This window comes from Daldinia childiae (genome assembly GCF_008694065.1).
Source record: "Daldinia childiae strain JS-1345 chromosome Unknown Scaffold13, whole genome shotgun sequence".
Taxonomy (NCBI): Eukaryota; Fungi; Ascomycota; class Sordariomycetes; order Xylariales; family Hypoxylaceae; genus Daldinia; species Daldinia childiae.
Genome location: NW_022984654.1, coordinates 126,832 through 140,666, shown reverse-complemented (window position 1 = coordinate 140,666; position 13,835 = coordinate 126,832). Strand labels below are relative to the sequence as shown.

The 13,835-nt window shown below is 41.2% G+C and overlaps 2 protein-coding genes across 2 annotated transcripts; both read right to left on the bottom strand.

Moving 5' to 3' along the window:
• Positions 1-5,856: 5,856 nt before the first annotated feature.
• On the bottom strand, positions 5,857-6,780 carry GL218_08481 (uncharacterized protein; the record flags this gene model as incomplete). Its single annotated transcript, XM_033585285.1, has 2 exons — positions 5,857-6,009; positions 6,073-6,780. 2 exons carry the CDS (start codon positions 6,778-6,780, stop codon positions 5,857-5,859), a joined length of 861 nt encoding a protein of 286 aa, XP_033440353.1.
• Positions 6,781-11,324: 4,544 nt separating this feature from the next.
• Positions 11,325-13,092, bottom strand: GL218_08480 (uncharacterized protein; the record flags this gene model as incomplete). The annotated part of the gene is made up of 3 exons (XM_033585284.1): positions 11,325-11,433; positions 11,491-11,623; positions 11,784-13,092. 3 exons carry the CDS (start codon positions 13,090-13,092, stop codon positions 11,325-11,327), a joined length of 1,551 nt encoding a protein of 516 aa, XP_033440352.1.
• Positions 13,093-13,835: the final 743 nt, after the last annotated feature.

The window sequence follows — 13,835 nt, the reverse complement described above, 5'->3', positions numbered from 1 at the left end:
GTTCCTCACTTAAACCGCCCATCTATCCATCTATCCATATATCCATCTCTTGCTCATCGTTCATCGCACATCGTTCCCCATTTTCCGACCCCACAAGTAGCCGTCTTCGCAGGCATCATACATCATGGATCTTCACCTAGACTGCTGAAATACTAGTTGTGGTAGTTGCATTAGTATAAAACTCTGGCTCTGGCGCTTCAGCTTTTGCAAGTTTGCAAGGCATAAAAGGTGCTGAGTTGGACTATAAACTACTATAAACTACTATAACCACTAGGCGCATGCATCTCATCGGCGGTATCTTCATCACAATTGCCATTAACTATCATAGGAAAATAAAGAAAATAAAGAAAATATCTGCCCCTGGCTGTCCCGAATATTCGTCACCGTCGTGGCGGGCGTGGTCATCTGTTGCACAACCAGTCTGACCGCTTACTTAGGTTGAATCCCGTCAACCCTTTTTCCTAGACATCACCAGGCACATCCGAAGACAACCGGTTCCTGTTCGGTCCTAACTCCATAACGGTTTGGCACTGGCTTAGGGCAACTTTCACATAAATCGGTCTTACAAGACTAGCCAAAACTTCCAAACTTGGTCCGTTTTTTCTTCTTCCTACGATATTAGCAAGAAAGTAAGCTTGTTTAAACCCACGCGAGTACCGTAAGTATTCGCTCGAGTCTACGTAGGAAGAGAAAGTTCCGTTTGTCCTCGCGTCCCCTCTTTATTTCTGAATCTTTCACATTTTGTGCCCCATATGTACGCTTCTCAAAAATATATCGGTGAGGCAGACGAGCCGTTCATAAGCTCAATATATACTCAATCTATACGATGAAGGGAAGATGCATTTTTAATAATATGAGCTTTCTTTTAAACGATGTCTTTGTTCAACAGCCGGGTCTCTGCAACTCTGAGGAGAAAGCTGCTGTGAGCTAAACCTTGTTAGGTTATGATCTGCGTTATCTCGGCTCTCTGACGCAACGCCTGCCTATCCAGTATCTATATTCAACAGCTCTCCTCCATTTTTTATTGCCGGGGATTGTCCACTATGATGGACGCAGGCGCGTTGACTCGGTCAATATTCTCGAGCCTAGATTGCCCTGTGATGTGCTTATGTAGGCACTTAAGAAAGGATCACATCCTGCCAAGGGGTATCGTGTCATCGGGATATCGAGTAGAGATTCTCTCGGGTCCACGGAGATCTTACTGGCTTTGCCGCATTCCTACTATTTTATCGCAACCGGATTGACGGTATAGAATGCTTGGGGGGGATAAGCGTCCAGCTGACTGCTACTCCTTGCTACTCCTTGCTATTGTGTAAATCTCAGTACTTTGTACAGCAAATACCTACCTGTACACCACCATCAGCCTTTCTCCACTCGTTTCTCGCTTCTCGCTTCTCCCGGAGCCTTTTTTTTTTTCCCTTCTTCCCTTGCCTACATATTTATTTATGTACATGATACAGCTGTACAGGCACAGGCTCATCTCATGCACAACTTACAACTTGGGCCAACCCTCAAGCTCGTAGCTTTTTCCGTCGCAAGATACGCGAACATGTCATCAAACCCTTTTACTCCCCTGCCCTATAAAATGCAAAGGACATGTAGCATGCGTACCTACCTAGGTATGTTTGTGTAACATGTATACGATGTTTCCTATATCCATTATCGTGGTTCTTGTACCTGATGATCCACCGCCCGGCTACCACGTATGCAGCATTATTATCTGCATTAGTCATAACACACAAGTTCCGCCCTGCCCTACTATTGTGACACCCAAATGTACCAAATGTAAGACTCCTAAAACTACCTACGATCCAGCTCCACGGATAGCGGCTGTTCATAGGTACCTAATTCACCGAAGCTGAACTGTCGGTGCGGACGAAAATTCTATTAAGTTTGGTATCTGACTCCTACATAATAGACTCTTTCGGACGTGCGAAATAGCGTTGCACCAAATCATCTTTATAGATACTAGCAGTTTTACGTACACGATATCGCCAAACTTTCTACGGTACCTAAGATAAGTTTATTAGTGTAACTATACCAGCTTTTTAACGCTTATGCAAAGTCTAGCTGTTAAACCGCAATACAAAATCAATACAAAATACGAATTACAATCAATCAGTGCCCAAGGGGAGTAAAACGTCCGATGATTTTCACATATCCAGATATCCAGATATCCTATCCTAAATCATTAGGTCCTTGGCTGAAAGAGGCCAGACCCCCCCCCCCCCCCCCCCCTCGCTTTCAATCTTCACCCCTCCCCCGCTATGATCTGACGCTATCGACAATCCTTTATCGATATGCCCTACAGGGAGCCAGGCTAGTCGGTGATGGATGCAGGTGGCGTCATACTGCTGATCTCGACTCACTACAATACCCAAGGTATGTACAGGTTACATTATACAGGCTACGGACTATGGATTATGGACTATGGACTACGGGCTATATTACCTGGTTTTAATTATCTCTGATGTTGCTAATTACTTCCCTCATTCTACCTGGTTCGATTACCCGGTTGGGGCATTTGCAGGAGCATAATTAACTCAGAAGCAGGGCTGTATATCAGATGACTACCACGTCTGTGTAAGTCCAGGCCCGTTATCGCCGGACACCGTGTGCGTGTGCGTAAGCTGTCAGCCCACATCCCCAGGTACAATACTGTACAAACCACCTAAGAGGTACCTAAGATATACATCTAGTTATCCATCTATCTGTACCTGGCGAACGAAAGAATCGATCCCAGGACCCTGCCAAGGTACAGGGCTGAGATGAAACGCAGCCTACAAAGGGCCTTACGCACTGGCACACTGGCGCACTAATATCTTAACGGCGTTAGAGGCAACGGGTGACGATACTGAATACGTAACTAGCAAAGGCGCAGAGAATAATATACCCGTTACCGGACGAGTTTACATCCTGATGGGATGCCCTCCTCTTTGAATGGCATGTGATTGGATCATCCTTTGGAGGGGAAAACGAGCTAGGTATACCCAGATTAGTTCGTCGTTCGTCAATCATTTAACCTACTAGGTTAGGAATACATTTTATTATTTCTATGTGTGTAACGCCCCAGCAGTTCGGATCACTTCTTAAAAAGCCACAAGGGGACAATATACCTATGTAGGTACCTACCTACCTAGGTAAGCACCAGCCATCTGTTCTGGCAAGGCGATGTTCAGTAGGTATATTTAAATGCAATAGCAATTTCGTAGCTTAGCACCTCATGTAAGTCATACCAGGTAGGTATAATATGTAAATATACAATGCCTACATCTGACAAAGTTTGTTAGTTACATGTCTTACAGCTGTACATACCTTGAAAGAATAATTAGAATATGACGGTCCTGTACGCGCTACTCTAAAATAAAACTGTCCTGCAGGATGCAAGGCACGATACACAGTAGCCAAATTCAAAAGATGGTTCCCTCGTAGGTCGGCTTTCATCCACTTTACCCGCACCGGTTACCACCGGCAACTTATCTCGTCCACGTTTAAGAATTCCCCTTATCTCCAATTTCAACTATTGTTCCTATCGTAGATCGACACCTTTCTATTAACTACCTACATATGCGTAATGAGTGATTGATGTTAGTCAGGTACATATATCAGGTACATATATGTAAAGTATGTACCTAATGTATGTAGTGTAAGTATGTAAGGTTAGACTCTTTTCTCCACTCCACCCCTCTCTCTCTCTCTCTCTCTCGATTCATGTCCTCTTTGAAGACCGCTAAAAAGTTAAAGTCTTACTTGGTACAACTAACTAATGAAAGTTGAGGCAAACTAGTAGCCATCGGAGACGGAGGCGAGACCATATATAATATATATTTTACATACTATCTATCTTCTCGTTGACCGCCACTTGCGGATGACCCAAAGTAGCCATCATGATTGTACCTTGTCCCCCTTTTTTGTGTGCTATACGTCCAACAAGCGTACGCATTGCAGTACCTATTACAGTATTGCAGTAGGTATTGCAACCTCATCCAGAGATCCGGACGGCGCCCGACGCGTGCCTGATTCTGACGTATGTAGTAATTCTGCGCGAGTTCAAGTTTGTTCCTCGCCCAACCGCAGCCGCGTTCGACATTGCTCGCATATGACGATGTCCTACTAATTGACCTTATTCATGCTACTCATACCACTTCCAACGAACCCATGCGGACTGGACTCCCCCCCGCCCCGCTTGCGCGACACTATCTAACTAAAAGCCATCTAAACGAGTAGTATCAGTATTCAATATTGCTATCCCACCCTCAAGCCGGAGACTTGAGAGGGCTGACAACGCCTCCTTGTTTCACAGATCGCTTTATATGCGATCTAATCCAATAATATTATAATACTAACGTATCTATCACCCCATTTCGCGATATATGTATGTGTGGCGTGGTACATAGTAGCGTGGTCGGCATGCATGGAAGTGCTGGGTTCCGCATCCCAAGTAGTAACCAATGTAATTAACCCTATCATAAATAATAACCATTCTTTTCTTTATACTACCTATAGTTATTCTTTTTTTTTTTTTTTTTTTTTTTCGGTTTTGTTAACCCAGCCTGCGACTATCGGATTCGTCGGCCGAGTTCTTATATCATATAAATGGGCCGCGAAAGGGAGAGCCCGGACGACGCGGAGGAAGTGCGGTTTGATTTGCTTTTTTTCATGTACATGTGACAGTCTAACATTACATGAACATATTGGTCGAGGCGATAGGCTACGTTACTAATATACTGACCCATATTCTGTTTCTTAATACTACACTTGTGGTTGCGGCCGGCATCTCTGCGGGGTTTTTAGCCTCACGCCGTTGAAGTTTATTATCCAACGAAAGGAGATGAAAAATGAGTAGAAGTTAGAGCCGAAAATATAATTGATCAAAGTTCATTCATACCGTTATAACTTGTAATCTTTAATGTTACGAGTTTGTTTTTATTTTCTACTAGTTACAATTTCTTTTCTAGTGAGTCTTATGAATTTTATCCCGACTCCTGACTTGATATTACCGCTATGGTCCGTCAAATAAGCTTAATACATTTAAGCTTGCTCCGAATATTTCAATTCGAAGCGTTGAAAAGATATAACGTTTATCCTTGTTTCTACGATTACATAACCAGGTTAAGAAGACATGTGTGAAAATAATATAAACTGCCTCTTCCGAGAACCTTATGAACATGATTATTTTAGTAAATATTCGCTTTACGTGAGACCTATAGCTTACATAGTGATAAATTAAACGAAGAAGATAGTAGTAAAGCTAGATAAAGCGAGTAACTAGCATAAAATATATGAAGTTTTTTGTTGGGCTGTAAAAAATTGCTTCCACAAAGAAGAGGAGCGTGCCATAGATAAGCCTATAAGTAAACAGCCATAGCTGCGTAGGGGCAGCCGCAAGGACCTCAGGCCACTTGATTATTAGTTTATTATTGACTTTATGTTGAGGCAAAAACTTAAGAAAAACATTATGACATAATTTCTTATGACGACGCTTGGATAATAATTATGTAGTAAGGTTGCATAGTTTCCATAATACAGCGTTCCAAAGATTTGTATCAAAAAATATGAAAGACTTGTATATTGCTATAATATAATGTTAGTGTCTTAAAAAATAATAGGAATAGCCTCACCAAGGTACTACGAGGAAGTATATAGAACCTAAAGCTTATTACCGACTCCGCTAAACTCCAAAACGTATAGTATTACACACTTTTTTAGATCAAATAATTAACCAAGGGAATGGCTTCCTATGTGATGGAGTTATATAGAGTTTACCTACCTAATATAAGAAGATTTTTGTTCTGTGTACATGTGCTTCCTGTAACGAGGCAACAGCCTTACAAATACCTATACTATGATGATGCCTCAATCGAAAAGATACGCATCTGGATTCAGTTCGTCCATTTTTCGTCTATCTTCCGCATCTTTCAACTTCTCTAATTGTAGTAATTCGCTACGACACCGATCTTTGTCAAAGTGATCAGGCCATCCGTGCCGAAGATACGTATTATATACGTCCTACAAATATCAAGTTAGCATTAAACCTGAGAGCAATTGAGCTGAGCCTCTAAGCAAACATACTGCTACATGCTTTCTCATACTTTTCCGGTCTTCGTACTGGGCCTTATCAAACTCGTTCCCAAAATCCAAGTTGTTATCGTCATCCTGAAGATGCCACGGCTTCAATTGCTCTTCGAGGGTCAATTCATCATGTTCGGCATTTGTATCAGCGCGGCTATAGAACCTTCCCGTAGTTGGCTGACCAATTGGGTTTGGTATTATCATCCATACTAGTTTCTCGTATCGTCGCGTCCAAACGTCTAAAAACCCCTTGATAGGCGACGTGCGATGGGCTTTCCACTTATCTTCTTCAGACAGCGCTTCGTATTCTTCCTCAGACACTGTAATGTAGGACCCGGTGTGACAAAACTCAGTTATGGTACCTTCGTTAGTGTCGAGAATCAAAGACGTGCCCTCTCGGTCCACGCTATGGGTAAGGTAAGCACAGTGAGCTGGAAGGGTATAGATTTCAAGGTGGCTTTGTTCGTCCGTATAACATATGGGAACTGTTTCCCAGTATATAAGGAGTCGTTCGTACGGATTCCCTGGACGGAGATATGGAAGATGACGAAGTAGATCAAGGACAGTTTGGGTTTTTCCTCGGATGTTAACAGAACGCCAACCACCTGGAGGGGGTAAAACAAGTGTACTATCGTTTAAATATGGGTGGCGGATAACTTCCTGATAAAGCCGTAGGATAGCGTTAACAGTTTCGTCACGAGAATACATTTTATAGTATTGCTGATAAATAATTGTTGTTAATGGCGTTGAATAAACATATCCATATCTCAACATGGATTGAATTATAATTATAATTTGGTACCTACCTGTTAACATGCTAAGGCGAGCGTTTAGCGGGATCGGCCCATTGCATATCGTTTAAATACCTACCAATGTTTAAAGTTAGTTGCTCGCATTGATATAAACATGAAACAAACTACCTAGGTACAGTGAGTGGAAATTAAAAACGTCCAATGCCCATTTTACACTTTACTACATCAACTTCAATATATTACAACTCAACCAAATCGCAATGTAAAAATAAAATAGAAATTGTAAAATTTATTTTACTCATTATTAAATAGCTAGGAAGTTTTTTCAAAAATTTAGGTGTTGAAATGAGGTTAGAATTGAAAGATGTAATAAATATATCCATATTTAACCTCCGATGTTTAATCCTTATTTTTTCAATACATTTATATGTAAGTAAAAGAATAAAAATCAATTTAATATAGAGAATTTCATGAGAATTATAGAAATACCATTTATATAATTGTAATAAATATGTTGGTTAAGATATTAGTATATTTACGAAGTTAACCCTTTTAAAAGTTGAAAATATTACCTTTTCCCATACAAAAAGTGATATTTTTTACAATATGACAACTTCCATACTATTTTCCCACCCGAATAAAATCTCAAAAATTAATCAAAATCAGTAGAAGTAATAGAAATTCAATTATTAAAAGGCCTTGTAAGTTTCATTCATTGGTTCTATATAATTATGTTAAGTTATAACCATTGAAAGTTGGTGAGTTTGGGTGTAAAATGGGCATTGGACGTTTTTAATTTCTACCCACTGTAGGTTAGTTAATCCAATTACAATAGGAAATCAACATAAATCAATAATATTGTATTTGTAAGAATACCGCTTTATAAGGTTGTTATAGGTTTTCGAAAATATCGTTTCTGGGTATTCTACGCTATAAAACCCTAGTATAATAGTTGTGATGTTTTAAAAGGCGTTTCTCTAGAAGCCTTGTTTTGTATCGTGCACGTAAGCTAAACCTAGCATACCGGACAACTACTAGGCTATTATTGAGGTCCCTAATTCAAGGCCTCTTACGTAATATAAGGCTCTAAGATCTTTTAGTATAAGGTTACCTTAGGTACCTATAGTGTTGTGTTGGCTGGGAAATACAGTATACATATTACTATTTACAGAATGTATACCACTATTCAGAGATTAATTTCCTTATTTGAAGACTACTCTTTTAATAACTTTGTCAAATGTCATTTTACTAATTTTGGTGGGCAGGTGTATACACTTGTAGAATAACCTATTCAGGGAAACTCTATAACTGTTTCCTATACAAAGATGATCCAGGAATAGGAAGTGACGATCTAAAAGGTCCATGCCGTAATAATACCATATTTTAGATTCTTGCTTTGTCAAAGTCAATGAACGAGCCCTAGATGTGCATGTTACAAGGCCCCTCTCTATAAACAAGTTTCCTTTTGAACTACCCTTGCTACTTTATTTACTTTAATGCTTAACATAGCGAAGGGGTGGCGAGGCTGTTGGAGGGGCAATACCGTTGGGGAAGCAGATATAAACAGTTTAAACAGTTTTTAGTCTTCAATAATAGGCGCCTATCAGAGTTCAGCTCGGGCTTGGATTTGTCTATTCGCAATCCGATTCAACTGTATAATGCCAGTGCTTGGACTTCTAACCTAGTTGCTAGGTAGTTGTAATACCAATATATATATTTAAAAAAAAACTCGTGCCCATGTTGTCTTCCCTCACTCAAAACTTCCCTCCGTAAACCATTTACATCTTCATTTTCACATACCAACACTATTTTTACTATCTATAGCGATATATTCATCACTACCACAATGTCACAGGATCAAAAAATAAACGGGATGTACCTTCCCGGGTCTACGAGTAATATGAATATGTCGTCATCGGAGCCAAATCAGCCTGCGGAAGGAGTATCCAATGTTAATCTCATTTCTACGCCACAGGAATTGCAGCAATTTAACCCTCAATTCCCACTACAAGACCCCTTCGAGTTACAACCTCAAAATAAATTTGATATAGATTTTATGAGGCTAGTAGAAGATCCTACACTATTAGAAGATCCTACGCTATATCCATATATTCAGCCCCTGCCCCAGAATACCCAGACCCAACTACAAGGACAACCTCATTCCCAATCTTTGATGGACCATCACGCGAGAGCGATGCAACCACAAGGTTTCCTTGAGACACAATCTCAAGCTCAACCCTCGATGGCTGCTGGGTGGCCAACCGCACGTTCTGGGCTAGGAATCTATGATGGTTCCCCTAGTCAACTTTCCCAGCAGCTCCAGGCGGAAATGCAGATGCGAGGATTTTCTCAGCCTCAATCTCAGGCGCCTCCTTACGGCCATAATGGATTCGATACTGCAATCTATAATGAACTTTGGTATGAGGAACTCAAGATGTACTCATCTGGACTTTCCGAAGCACCACTTCAGTATCAATCCCAGATGCTAGGCAATATTCCGCAGCAATCATTTCTTCAGCCGTCACAACAAAGCTACCCATATGCACCCCCACAGCAGCATCCACGGCCTCAGACAGGTTTATCGGTAAAATCTCAGTCGTCGTCGTCATCAAGTGATCTGGCTCAATCATGTATGCAACCACAACCGGAGTTAGACTTTGCGTTCGGCATGAAGCCTATTCAAACGTACTGCTCTCTATCATTATCCGATATAAGAAAGGTGCTAGGAACAATCCCGCCTTGGATTAATCAGCTGCCGACGAACGTTAAGATATCGCAAAAAGAGTTGTTGAGAATGCCAAAATTGGTCAGGCACTATCCTTCATTCTACTTCATACTCACCGTCCTCATGCGCGATATCAAAGTACAAGACCTGACAACGAGAGATCTGCCACCTTATTTGCAGTCAGAGTTGTCAAGCTTTGTAAATACTAGCCCTAATAGAGCCTGTAAGTAATTTTACAATGTCTACCCTTCTCCCCCCCCCTCTTTTTTTTTCTCCTCCCACCTCGGCGTCCTCCGAGGATTGAAGAAAACATAATTTTTGTTACGCAGATTTTTTGTTTTCTGGTAGAAGTTTTAAACTAATAGATCTATGTATAGTATCTCTAAATAATTGGCTTAACTTTTTCGACTCGCTGAATAGGATCATTGTCGATTACGGGGGCCGCCTTGCCCCAGGTTCATTCAAGCTGGTAGAACTGGTGAAGAAACTAGTGACCCTGAAATATATCGACAGCGCGTTTATATACACCTCTATGACACGGGCATACGGTAAGTAATCAATCAAATATCTTCCCTTACAACATGCTCTCATACCTCTTGAATTTCTCACCATTTCATCATTTACCGCTTATTTGCACCTGTGCTAATATGTCTCTGTCGTTATAGAAGGATATCGGGCGTTTCCTAAAGACACCCGTTCGATGGAAAAGCTACGGGATTTTGCACAGAGGATTAGTTACGTCGACCTGCTAAGCAGAGAGCAAGTGATCGCAGGATTCAACAATCGCAGACGTGCTAGATCTCCGGAATAAAGCATAGGCTCAAGCCTATGATGGGAGGCAAGAACAAAGGCTTCTCAAAGGAGGATTAAGTTAGTTGGGATATTTGTTTTTTAAGCACGGGCAAGTTTTGGGGAATGGGCACAGCGAAACGACACAGCGATGATTATTCAGGATTATGCGACTTATATGACTTTTTGACGACGACGTCTTTCTGCACTGGATGCAGCTCTTTCTCTATTGTCAGAGATATACTATATCGATTATTTTCTATAGGAGGACAGATAATACTTAGGAACGGTTAATGGCATGGAGTTTGGTTACTTGGTATGGAAAATCAGATGGGATAGTTGGTATGGATAACTTGTTGGTGTTTAAAAATAGGGGCGGGAGATCGAAATTGTAAACAACCTAGCACCCTGAGTTTACTCACCTAAGGTACACACACGCATTAGGAATACAATATACGCATCATCACTAATTCGCAATAATAATTCATTGATGTGCAATATTACATGGTGGCAAATACTTTATCAGATAAGGAAAACTTATCGCAATTGTGGCCTAAAGGGTTTGTCGTAAGATGTGAAAAAAAAGGGCTAATATGATAGAGCTATTAGACATTCGAGGTCTGTTTAGAGTTAGGTTTTGTACCTGATCTATCATTGCGCGAAAATATTCTTGTTGCAGTCTAGTTGTAGTTAGTAGAATCTTAAAATATCTGTTCCTTAGGTGTCACGGACGTTAGATGATCCAACGGGTTGGGTACCTTTTTGGGAGTTTCATAATTGAATTAGTGGCGGTGGCAATTTATATATCAGATGAATTTATAAGAAAGAAATGGCGATATGTATTCAACACTTTACGAATGTTAAGGTAAGTATCACTTGGAAAAGGACGAGGTAAACGATGACCTCAATATCAGCATTATCCAGTCTTATAGGAGTTAGATGAATAATAATATTGTAAGATCCTTGAACATATTACACATGTGGTACTATTTCTTATTTATGAAGAAGGGTTGGAAGTTCTCTTTCAATATATGTGGTTTCCTCTCTGCTAGATCCATAATTAACTGGCCAAAAAGTCCATTTGCCCAAGTAAACCTATATCAGAAGTCAGTTGATTTACTAAGAGACTCCCGTTTTGAATCTATTGCTTACCATTGACGTGTCCAATTGCTCGTGTCAAAGCTATCGACGCTTTCGTGAATCAAACCATATCCATCGGTAGTGCTCAACACTTCCTTAACTGATGATATGATTTCTGCGTCATCATCCGAGGTCATCGCTCGTACTAAAGAGGGCAGTTAGTAAGGCGTTTTTTAGAAAGCTTAATTAAGACGTGGGCCCGAAAAAAACAGCGAGTGAGGAATTTGTAGCACTAGTTGATACGTAATGTTGGTTGGGGGGAGGGGGGGCATAAGGAGAATGCCATGGAACTTAATATTACATACTGATAGACGACATAGGCCATGCAGCTCCCGGTCTAATATGTGGACTACCGATAGCTTTGAGATGAGGTCCTTCACACCACCACGGATTACTTCTGCTGAGAACGAAAGCTCGCGTGTTTTGATAAATAGTATCGTTCTTGTCCAAGTATCCTAGAAATGGTGCCGAGAGAAGCGATGGGACATTGGCATCATCCATCAAATTCTGACCGCCAAACCCGTCAACTTCGTATGCGAAGATCTTCTTGCCGTTAGGCGCAGTTACAATACCCCATTGATTGATAGCCTCCCTAATCTCGGTAGCCATGTCCCGCATCTTTTGCGCCAACCCTTTTGGCGCATTTGGTAGTCGTTCCATGATATCAGATGTAGATTTCAAATATCTCGACAACATCATATTTGCCGGGATTTGGAAATCGAATGTAGCAGAGTCGTCACTCGGGCGGAATGGCGAGCGTACCAAGCCTGTCTCGTTAACGGGATTTCCGATACCATTGTTTCCTAGAGTGCCAGAACCGGTCATGGTCTGCGATTGGAATGTATATACAGGGGGAATCCATTTCCCATCAGGTCCATATGTAGGTTGCCTCATTTCTTCTGATGTAGCAAGAATAGATTGCACGGCTTGAATCCATTGGAACTTGCCAAAGAAATCCAAGTCACCTGTCGCATTATAATAATCATGCGAGAGCTGCAAGAATCCTCCAAAATCATCCAGCTCAAAGTTGCAAGTGAAAACAATATTGCGATCGTACGACGGTGTGACAGAATAGATACCCCCATTTTGCGCTGGGGAGATATTGGACTCGGGTGGAGGCTGGAAAGCATTGCAATATGGTGATATAATTAGATATCTAGCCTGCAAATTAATAGTACCGCGAAATACAGAAGCGATATCATCAGTCTTTTTCTTCAGTATAGTCTTGTACGGTGCTATCTGGTTCGCCGAATCGCGAATCCACATCGCATCGATGTCGCCGGTAATTATGAAAGCCAACTCTTCTTCCGAGTTGTTAGCAGCAACTCCTCGCCATTTAACAGCCGTGTCGAGCGTGTTCGGGAAGGTATTTTCGAAAAGACGTGATAGATCCGCATCGAAAATGATACTCTTAGTTTTGTTAATAGCATCCTCGATCAGACTCGAGTTAAAAGTACGACATTCGGGGTTAGGTCGCTGATACGCAAGCTTGTAGGCACCGGATGAGAGAGGAGGGTTTCGCGACTGCGAATAACTCGAATATCCGGGACAATTCTGACCGAAGACATATCCAATAACCAGAGACGCCGATAAAAACACGTTACCCGATCGCATTGTTTATCGAGTAGTTTTCTAACGAGTCGGGTAGAAGAGGAATAGTAAAAACCGTAGGACAATCGATAAAAACTCAAGGAGAATAGCGACAAGACACTAAACACCTTAGAGGAGGGAATCGTGTCCACAACCTCAGTAAGGGTCAAAAGGGATTGTCCCACATCCATGTCTAATTTACATATGGTGCGGTGTCGATGGACCAACTGCAAAAGCCAAGAGTTTTGGGGTGGTATCCTATTATCCTTAGATCTAGAATGTCGTCCATGGCCACGGCTCTCTTTATCCCTTGCTTATACAAGAGGTCTCGCGATGCCGATGAATTGTATTATTGGTTATATACTGCTTAAACGAGCTTTTGGGAATACTGTTTAATTGATATCCAACAGGAGAGTTTTCTATTAGTTGTTAAATTAATTATAACTTATTAGAACTGACGATTAAATTAGTGTTACTAGAGGGTAAACTAGAGGATAAAACTATTCTGTTGGTAGAATACGAGTACATGGATGAGTTGAAGCCAAGAGATTCATTATGTAGTTCCACTTATATAATATATACTTATCGATAAGACATCTAGGTACCGCACCTACCTTAGGTACCTGTATGCATGTTCATATTGTTAGCTTTTCATTCGGCATCTCGGGATGACGTCGACAACGCCCTAACGGCCTCTTATCGTAGCTCATCCTACCCATCTGAGTTATCGGACTGCATGCCGATCGACAAAATTGTGGAGATCACCT